This window comes from Chrysochloris asiatica, unplaced genomic scaffold (genome assembly GCF_000296735.1).
Source record: "Chrysochloris asiatica unplaced genomic scaffold, ChrAsi1.0 scaffold00011, whole genome shotgun sequence".
Lineage (NCBI taxonomy): Eukaryota > Metazoa > Chordata > Mammalia > Afrosoricida > Chrysochloridae > Chrysochloris > Chrysochloris asiatica.
This window is the reverse complement of record NW_006408529.1, coordinates 17,071,279-17,081,592: the sequence shown is the minus strand read 5'-3', so window position 1 is coordinate 17,081,592 and position 10,314 is coordinate 17,071,279. Positions and strand designations below refer to the sequence as shown.

The 10,314-nt window shown below is 39.6% G+C and overlaps 1 protein-coding gene across 7 annotated transcripts in view; it reads left to right on the top strand.

Annotated features, from left to right (window-relative positions):
- The window catches only part of SORBS2 (sorbin and SH3 domain containing 2), a 121,565-nt gene that overhangs the window by 53,744 nt on the left and 57,507 nt on the right, over positions 1–10,314 (top strand). The window contains exons 8-9 of one of the 7 annotated variants that reach the window (XM_006834447.1): positions 5,969–6,127; positions 8,915–8,971. The exons of 4 other annotated variants lie outside the window; for them this stretch is intronic. In XM_006834447.1, the coding sequence (XP_006834510.1) occupies positions 5,969–6,127; positions 8,915–8,971 (216 nt within the window). Of the gene's footprint in view, positions 1–5,968; positions 6,128–6,864; positions 6,949–8,914; positions 8,972–10,314 lie in introns of all 7 variants that reach the window. 2 more of the 7 variants (XM_006834451.1, XM_006834448.1) reach the window with 2 other exon arrangements.

Sequence of the window (10,314 nt, the reverse complement as noted above, 5' to 3'; positions counted from 1 at the left end):
TTCCGAGGGTGTAAATCTTTACGGGAGTAGAAAGCCTCATCTTTCTCCCGCGGAGCGGCTGGTAGTTTCGAACCGCTGACCTTAAGGCTCGCAGCCCGATTCGTAACCACTACGCTACCAGAGCTCCTTCATAGCAACCATAGCAAAGTAAAAATTCTAGTTTTGCCAGTTGCAAAGTTTTTATTGTTCATAAAGACTCTTCTCAAATGTGTGCCTTTCATTACATTCCAAAATGAAGTTTTACTAATGTTCGTCTTTTTCTATTGAGATGGATTCTACACAGTTGTCATTGTGACTATCAAGTGATTTTTCAATCTGGAAAGTCATAATTAATGAAAAAATGCCATTCCGAACTATGGGACAAGTTAACGGGTATTCTATTCCTTCTTCCATATTCTATATTAGAGATAGGGTCATGCAGTAGCTCTGTAATATAAGCACTGGACTGCGAACCATAAGGTCAACAATTTGAACCCACCAGCCCTTTCTGAGGGAGAAAGATGAGACTTTCTGCTCCTGCAAAGAACTACAGCCTCGGAAACCTTATACAGGGACACTCTGAGTTGAAACCAACTTGGTGGTACAAAACAAAAACAGCACAATAGAAATATATTTCTAAAATCAAGATTTTGAGTAATTATAATTGTTTGGAGTACTCGAACGTTAACCATAAGGTCGGTGATTCAAACCCACCAGCCACTCCTTGGAAATCCTATACAAGGTGGCATTCTGTTTACCTTGGAAACCCTATGAAACAGTTCTACTCTGTCCTATCAAGTCAGAATCAACTTGACATCAGTGGTTTTCTGCGAAGAGAAGTTTCTATCCCACCCCACCCCCTTTTTTTACTTTTTTTTTTTTTAATGTTTATTGTGAATGATGTGATAGTTTACATGGGAGAACATTAGTTTTACATTCATCCTGTCATATATCGTTTCATTGACATGGGTACAATCCCCTCCATGCATCATCAACCAACCAAAGGATATACCCTGCAAGCCTGCCCCCCGGTCATCAGCACACAGCCCCTCTCCCTCTCTGAGTCCAGAGTCCCCAGCCGCTCCATCTCTCCATGTCATCGTCTCTGCCTCCATCTCTGGCATCACTGCTTCTCTGGGTAGGGTCCCACATTCCACTCTTCTCCCTTGATGATTCCAGGGACCTCTGCTCCTGGACTGCAAAGTCAATCACTCCCCTCCTTTTGCTATAAAAGTCCATCTTTGCATTTCCAACCCTCACAGTCAATCCTGATAACAATTATTCACCATTGTACCAAAAGGGACCTATCCACATCTCCTTTCATCAGCCCCTCCCAGACAGATTGGATACTACTCAGTGGAGATTCTACCTTCCTCCAGGCCCTCTGGATCTAGGTTCCCTCTTGAAAGCTTGTAAGCCAGTCACTTCTTGCCTTTGTAGCTCCACCCCCCATTTTGGGTAGCCAATGTCCAAGTTGCCCATCCCTGTCTACTCTGTGTATGGAGGGTGTGGAAATGATCCATGCTGTAAAGATTTGTTCCCTCTTTTGAGCTACTGCATTCATAGGTGTAGGTCAAGTTCATCAAATTGTATCAGATTATTCTTTTTTTTTTTTCCTCTTTCTTCTTCTAGTTGAGCTCTGATAATGCAATCATTGAAGCCAGGTCGAGTGGGTATTATCTGCAAGTGTGGGTGTTCTTATGCATGTGCCCTCTCTTCTTATCAGCTGGATACTTCACTCTCCACTCTAGTGCTCTGTGACTATGTCACGGACTCTGGGCCCAAGAATCTGCAGGTCTTGTCACACTGCTGGCCAACCAGGTCTCCACCCGGGTTCACAGGTGTCTATTGAGCATTGTAGGGCTTATCTCGCAGCTTCATTGCTGTTTTTCCCTCACTTCCCCTTATCGGTGATGAACGTGGTCACCAATCAGAGTACATGTCTGCTCATGTATTCTCATGGAGTCTTAGTCTCAGAAAGGGTTTGCCTTGAGGGGACCCAACCACTTGGCTTGATGTCTCCTAGGAGAGCAACTTGCTTGTTCTTGTAGTAATCGGTCGGACTGCCATTATTGTTTTGTATTTTTCCTACCTGTCTTTCTTTCAAGAGTATCTTCTGTTCTTCTAGTTACTCCAAGCTGGTCTGCTTGTCCTTTCCAGTGGAAATTTCCCACCTCAAAAGTTTCTGGGTGAGGTTCAGGATTCCACCTATAGTCTTATGTAATGCAAAGGCTCCACAGGAAGCCTCCCTCACTGGGCACGTTGTAGCCCCATTTTAGGTATTCCAATCACCACCACTCGTCTGTCAGTTTGTCTTACTGTGGTGGCTTATGAGTTGCTGTGATTCTGAAAGCTATGCCACCGATATTTTAAATACCAGCAGGGTCACCCATGGTGGAGAGGTTTCAGATGAGCTTACAGACAAAGACAGACTAGAAAGAAAGAGTAACAAACTACTTCCAAATATTTAGTCACTGAAAACCTTGTGAATATCAGAGAAACACTGTCAGATATAATGCTGGAAAATGAACCCCTCAGGTTGGAAGGCACTCAAAATGCAACTAGGGAAGAACTGCCTCCTCAAAGTAGAGTTGAAGGTGGAGGGTCAGAGAAAAAGAGGAAGACCCCTAACGAAATGGATTGGCCAAGTGACAGCATCGATGGACTCAAGTGTGGCAACTGTAGTGAGGTTGGCCCAGGATGGGGCAGCGTTTCGTTCTGCTGTGTTTAAGGTCGCTATGGGTCGGTACTGACTCAATGGCACCTAAAAACAACAACAACAATCAGTTATAGGCAGAAGACAGATTTGCAAGCTTTCTATGATGATAGTTCTGGCTATTCCTTTCTCTCCCCCTCAAGTGTATATTTTGTAATGGTATGCCAGGGAAATCAAGATTCAAACTACAGCCAAGCATTTAAACATCATTTTACCACTTTTAGTCATTCCAACCATGTCTCAATCCCTGTATCTCAGAGCCCTGTTGTTCCAATGTTGTGCATACATCATTATTTACCTCTGTTCCGCTTAGCCCATGCAAACCTGACTAATTGTTTTCCCTTCTGCCTTATTTATTCTTCCATTCGCCTCCCCCTTCTTGTGTATTGTCCCCCTCCCTAACACCCAAACTATCTTATGCCTATTCCCTACCCTTTGCTCCACCTTCCCCTCCCTCCCCTCATCCTACCCTTCATGTCCCAGTAACAAGCAAAGAATCTCCACCACCCCCCCTTTAATATAGGTTCTTTTTCTTAGTCTTTTACAGTAGCAGTCCTATGCAGTATTTTTCCTTTTGTGACTGACTAATTTCACTCAACATAATGTCCTCAAGGTTCATCCATGTTATTCTTCAAGGTAGCATAGTATTCCATTGTGTATATGTACCACAGTTTGTTTATCTATTCTTCCATTGATGGGCACTTAGGCTGTCTCCATCTTTTTGCTATTCTTAATAGTGCTGCTATGTACATTGGTGTGCTCTATTTCCCCTTTGCAAAACAGAATACAGTACTTAAAAGCAGAGATTTTAAAGTCAAGTATTATTAATATCATTAAGTGTGTTGCATTAGAATATGTGAGAATTGAAATACCCAGAAATTAGTTTTCCTATTAAATAATTGGTGTCCTGGTGGGTGTGATACAGTAGGAAAATTCACTGGACTGCAAGATCAATTTGAGCTGCAAAGTCGGCTGTTCAAACCCACCAGCTACTCTGGAAACCCTATGAATCAGAACTGACTCAACGGCACTTAACAACAACATTTCTCTTATAGACAAACAAAATTTGCTGCAAAATTATTGCTAATGTTAATTACCCTAAAAACCAGCTCTAACAGAAGCATGGCACGAAATTGTGATGATCTAAATTATAATTGGGGCAAAAGCAGTATTATAATCAAAATATCATGTAATAATGTAACACTTTTGCAAATGTTGAATCAAATATAAACTAAATCAAATTTATAAATTAAGCAGAAAATGGCAAATTACTTACTAGAATATTTTATTTTTACCCACTTCACTATATTGCTGAGATGTAAACCCATGTAATATTGGCATAAATAAAGAAATTATCTCAAGATTTTAAAAACATTTTCCTATATATATTTGTTGTTGTTAAGTGCCATCAAGTCAGTTCCAACCCATAGTGACCCTGTATAAGGTTTCCAAGGAGCAGCTGGTGAGCCTGTAACGCCAACCTTGCAGTTCAAATGGCTTTGCAGTCTGGCGCATTAGCCCACTGCACCACATAGTAGCAGGATATAATTAATCTCTGTTTTTTATTTATTGCACAAATAAAGCAAGGTAATATTTCAAAGAATAAAACACACGCACAGAGCAATCTCAATATCAAGACACCATGTGCTCTTTTATGTTTATGTATCTTTCCTTTTTGTCCTTATATAAATACAGGTTCTGTAATACCAATGTAACTACTATAAAAGTACATGCTTATAGTCTGCTTTCACGAGCTAGTATCTCATCATAAACAGTTCCCAGGTTTGTTGCAGTTATGGAGTACTGGTGTGGCACTGTGGGTTAATGCGATAAACTGCAAGGCAGGTTTGAACCGCAAGGTCGGTGGTTCAAGCTCACCAGCCTCTCCTTCAAGGTCACTGTGAGGCAGAACTAACCACATGGCACTTAACAATAACAACTGCAGTTATAATCACTACATACTTCAGATAGCTTAGACCCTTTCACTATTTAGTAATAATGTCACAAACTTTTCTATCATTGCCTTTAGTTATCATTATAATCTTTTATTATAAAATTATTGAAAGAAAACCACATTACCAAAATTATTTAGGGTGTAAGTCTTTATTAAATACAGACTGAACAACATTAGCAAAACTATCATAAATGCAACAAGTCAATAAATAGCACAATTTCATGTCAGAATAGTGCCTTTTGTCTGAATGCAGAATTTCTCAAAGCTTCCAACATTATGAAAGTTACAGGACATTCTTCTAACACTGAGATGTAATTTATTCAGTAGAAGTCTTTGAGTTCCTTTAAGAATCGTAAAGGAATGACATGGAATTACTTCAAAGTCATGAATGATTATTAGCCCTCCTATATGGAGTTCTGGTGTGGTGCAGTGGGTTAATGCGCCAGACTGCAAAGCCATTTGAACTGCAAGGTCGGCTGTTCAAGCTCACCAGCTGCTCCTTGGAAACCCTATACTGGGTCGAGCTGCTCCTTGGAATCCCTATACTGGGTCGCTATCGGTCGGAATTGACTCGACGACACTTAACAACAACAACAATAATACGTTAGGGAGGTTGCTCATCCTCTCTTGGCCAGGGAACAGGTTTTTATTTTATTTTGTTTTGTTTGTTTTGCCAGATTGAAATACTACAGTGTCCAATTGCACCATGTTTCATTAGGGTCTTTTGATAATGGGTCATAACCCATATGTTGTAATTTAACCATCCAGTTTTAATATAAAATTAACAGCCTGCATCAATCTAACCAGGCATGTATTTGAAAATATTAAGGATAACGCTTGATAAAATAAATGTTGCATGTTTGATTCTTCCATCACGAAGTTATTGTATATATTTTCTAAGACTGGATTTTTACAATTTATGCAACATTCCAAAAGCTCTGAAGGGGAGCAAATCAATTAGAAAAATTTTCTTTTTGTCTGAATTAGAATGTTACCATAGTAAGGTGGGAGTTTAGCCCTCACCTCCTTTTCCTACCCCTAGCATCCGCAGTAATGTGAAACACCTAACTCATCCTACTTCTCTACTTGATGGAAGGTGGCTCTCGGGATATCTCATAAAAACATATATTTCTACACTTTCCATAACTCCCAATCTTTGGACCATTTCAGAGGCCCAGACTCTGGTTCACCTCTGAAACGTTTCCTCCCCCTTGACTAAGTAAGGTAGGACCCAAAGTACTGCTAGTTGGTGTGCTCTTGATGCCACAGACAAACTGTACCGAATGAATCCGTTTTCCCCTCACCCGTTTTTATTACAGCCCCCTCTCCCAACAACTGCGACACCTGTTCCAAGGGAGCCCAGTCGGAAGCCTATTTCTGGTTCACCACACCAAGAAGTAACTGGTAGCCCCTCCCCTCCACCCAGGAGCATCTTCCCCCCACCAAGCTTGTGCACCCAGGCTCTCTCTCCCATTCGGGTGAGCTCCTTCCTTCTTTGACTTTTCTAATACCTGCCAGGAAGCTCAGGTGTAGATCTCCTTCTCCAGAGGCTAGGACGACAACGTGAGAGACTGTGCTCACAGGCCTCCCTATCTCCCCATGTAACCCCCTTTCTTTCTCACTTAGAGCTCAGATTCTTCATGCCTAGCTGTCTCCCAACACCCCATTTGCATCCGCTCCACCACCCCATCCCCCACCTTTCCCACCTCACCCCACCACCACCCCGCTAATATCTCTACCCACCTGTCCCTTTCTCCACCCCAAGCTCTCCACACTCCAGCACCTGAGCCAATTGTCTGCATATGTAAACCAGTTTAGACTTACCTATTGGGACTGCTGTCCACCAAAGAGGGCAGGGACTATGCAGGGACTTACCCAGAAGAGCTACTTGGTGCCTATGTGGAGCTTATGTTAAGTCTCTGGTATGTTATGAATGCCCATTCTCACTGCAATACGAGTTCTCCAGATGTTATGCCTCCAGCTAGGGAGAAACTCAGAAATGGTGGATAGAGGGAATGCCACTGAAGCTCATCTTCATGTCTTAATGTTACTCATTTCACTGTACGTCTGTTGTTTCCTCCTGCTGAGATTTGTTGAATGAGAGTGGGTGCATGTTTGCGTGTGGATGCGCGTGTGTATTTTTCATCCCACACTGCATTTCCCTCACTCAGCTCAGTGTGCCTTTTCCTTCCCTTTTCCTTCACATCTGCTCCAGACTGATCGCATAAATCCAGATGACATAGATTTAGAAAATGAACCCTGGTATAAATTCTTTTCAGAACTGGAGTTTGGACGCCCGGTAAGTGAGGCTAGACTCTTACTATATGAAAACTGGGAGACTGTTGTTTAATTTATAAAAAATGATCAGTATCAGAAGAGATAGGTGTCATTTGGAGAACAAATGCTAAATGCGTACCGTATCTACAAAGTTGATACAGCTTGTTCCATGTTAATTGCTGTATTGAATGTTTAAGCGGGCTCAGACTCTTCTGATACAATTTTTCTCTGCCACCAAACCATGCAGTATGATGACTTTGCATCTCATACATTTCAAATCAATACGTTGTGATGGATTCTGTTTTTGGATCTTCAGGCAGTGATGACAGCATTACAGAAGATTTGTGTTTGTTTGCAGTCCATTTTGGCTAGTTCAATAAAACGGGCATCATGAAATGTACAATAATAATAATCACCAAAATTATAGGTCCCGTTTGCTGAGGAATCAGCAAGTTCCTAAAAAGTGTTAAGTTCTGTACTCATTATCTCAGTGAGTTCTCACGGTGCTCCTCCAAAAAGAAGAAACTTGGGACCAGAGGGGATAAGTAATTTGCAGGGATAGTAAAGTGAAAATTTAAATCCCGGCTTGTCAGACAAAAAGCCCTGGGCATTTTCCACTATACTAAAAAGCCAGAATATTTCACTCACTGATAGGAACAAAAGGAAAAGAAGACATCAGGAAACCCTATAGTCTAATTTCTAGTCTTGTTAGTGAAAGCCCCAGAACAATCTCTAGTCACTAAACCCCCACCAGAGGTAGCCTTGCCTAGTTGCCTGGCCTTCTGGGAATTATTTAGTCTGTTTGATGTCAAATCAACTCAAGCTTCAAATAACAACTTCCTTTATTTAGAAATGGTATCTATCTACCAGTAGCAGTGCCATTGATTATCTGTCATTTACATATACATTTTTTAAATTCTTATTTGTATTACCTCGTTTTAAATGTTTAAATAACATACCCAAATTACAGAGCATGGCAGGTTATTAGAGATCAGACGGTAAGAAATATTTCTTTTACCATATTATATACTGATTTATTTAGTTGTATACTGATCTTGAAGGAGCCCTGGTAGTGTGGTAATTAAGCCCTCGGCTGCTAACCACAAGATTGGTGATCCAAACTCACCAGCAGCTCCCTGGCAGAAAGTTGTATCAGTCTGCTTCCTTAAGACTACAGTCTTGGAAATCCTATGGGACAGTTCTCCTCTGTCCTACAGGAATGTTAAGACAGAAAAAAATAATAATAATCAACGGAAATGGGTTTATCTTTCTGTTGTTTTTTAAAAATACATATATATATATTGATCTTGGTAATTATAGCTGATCCTTTTGTTCAACAAAATGCAAGGAAGACATCTATCTGGTCAGTCATCATATCTTCTTGAGCTGAATCAAAAGTGACTGTAAATGAATACAAACCAAATAATTTTTTCTAGAATTGTTATTACCTAATTAAAGAATTTTTTTTCTTCAAATTTATATCCTGGTATAAACATGAATGCACTTTTTCTAAATGAAAACAACTTTTCTTGCTTTATTTTATATGTATTGTTATTGTTGATTAGCCCATAGGGACTATGCCAATTTCTGTTCTGAGTTTAAATTATCAGCATTTTCTATAATCACATCTACCACACATAGAAGCTCACCAGCATGCTATCCACTGGCTCTTTAGTGTTTCTTTAATGTACCTCGAGTTCCTCTCTGGACAGAGACTGGGAGTGCTAATTTTGATTTGATGAAATAAATTTATCAATATACTAATTGAATCACTATCAAATTTACCCAGTGCTTGAGGATATTTACAAATTTTGCACTCCTAGGCTACCCCCATTTTGCTCTGTTCATGTCCTTCTTTGTGTGTATCTGATGCTATCAGCACTCAATTTCTAACTGTTGTCACCTTTTTCACATGTCATTCCTTGCTGCCATTGATTCTCCTCCATTCCATCTCTACACTTCTGCTTATATGGTGCAACTACACCCAGCCTCCTAAAAAGGCTCTGGATTATGTTCAAGATCATTCTTCTGGTGTTTCCAACGAGGTAAAAAAAAAAAAAAAAAATCCATTCTCTCTTTTTCTAATTTCTCTCTTAGATGGTTTCGGTGGTTCTGAACACCCATGTTTTATAATCCACTATTGTGTCTAAGTTGTTTTTAAACCTCTGTTTGCATTGGAGTCCTAGTGTGATACTGTAGGATAAACGTTGGGCTGCTAACCACAAGGTCCTCAATTCAAACCCACCTAATGCTCCTTGAAAACCCTATACAGCTTTGGGCCAGAACTGACTCAATAGGTCTTAACAACAACAACCTCTGCATCATTGTGTTGCACATTAATTATACTAAAATTGTTGGTCATTTCTGATCTACACGTGAACAATCGTTCCAAACATAACTGTCAGTCAAACTATTCATTAAAATTCAAATTTTCAGCAAAGTAGTAATCAAAGTATGACTCATAATGCATATATTAGCTATCTGCTTAAGACTGAACAAAATACTAGTAAAAGGCTTCTAGAGTCCATTTTATCATCATTCTGAGAGGTGACTGCTAAAAATTTAGATGGTTAGGGAATCAGATGATTATGCCCTACATACATCTTAGATTTATTTTAATTCTTCCATTTTTCCAAACACTCATAACTTGTGGGTTTTATCATCAGTCAAAAATAGTACTGACAAATAACTGCCACACAAGTCACAGCTCCCTAGTTCCACACCCTTGACAGACATTACTAATCGTTCTAGACATTGCAATCTAAGCAGGCACTATAACAGATTTTCACTAGCATGTGCAAAGAAATGAATTGGCCGTCTCTATTTGAGAATGTTTATGACAATCAGGTAGATGAAAAAAATTTGGCAAACAATATAAAATTTTGTTTGAGTCAGACAGAGAGTATGATAAAAGTAGAAATGATCAGAGTCTAAATTTACTCTTTAGTAAAAATCTTTTCTTTTTACTAAAAACTAGAGTTTTCTACCTCAAGAATTGAAATGGATTTTATAGATCATTGTATCTAACTCATTAATTCTTCAGTCAACAAAAATAGGACACAACAATTTTCAGAAATATGTCCAAATTATGCTATAAAATGGGGCAAAGAAAACACAAAACAGATCTCTTAACCTTCCCTTCAGTCTTACTTCTGTTATGGTACACTTCTTAGCACTTCCACAAGTCATAATTCGAGCTTCTTGTTGTTGGTGGTGGTGGTGTGCCGTTGAGTTGGTTCCAACTCACAGCAACCCTGCATTGTGTTTTTGAGGCTATAAATCTTTATGAGAGCAGAAAGGGTCATCGTTCTTTAGAAATGAATTATTTAACTTAATATGATATTTATTGTTAACTACTGAATTTCAATAAAACGAGTTCTTAAAATTA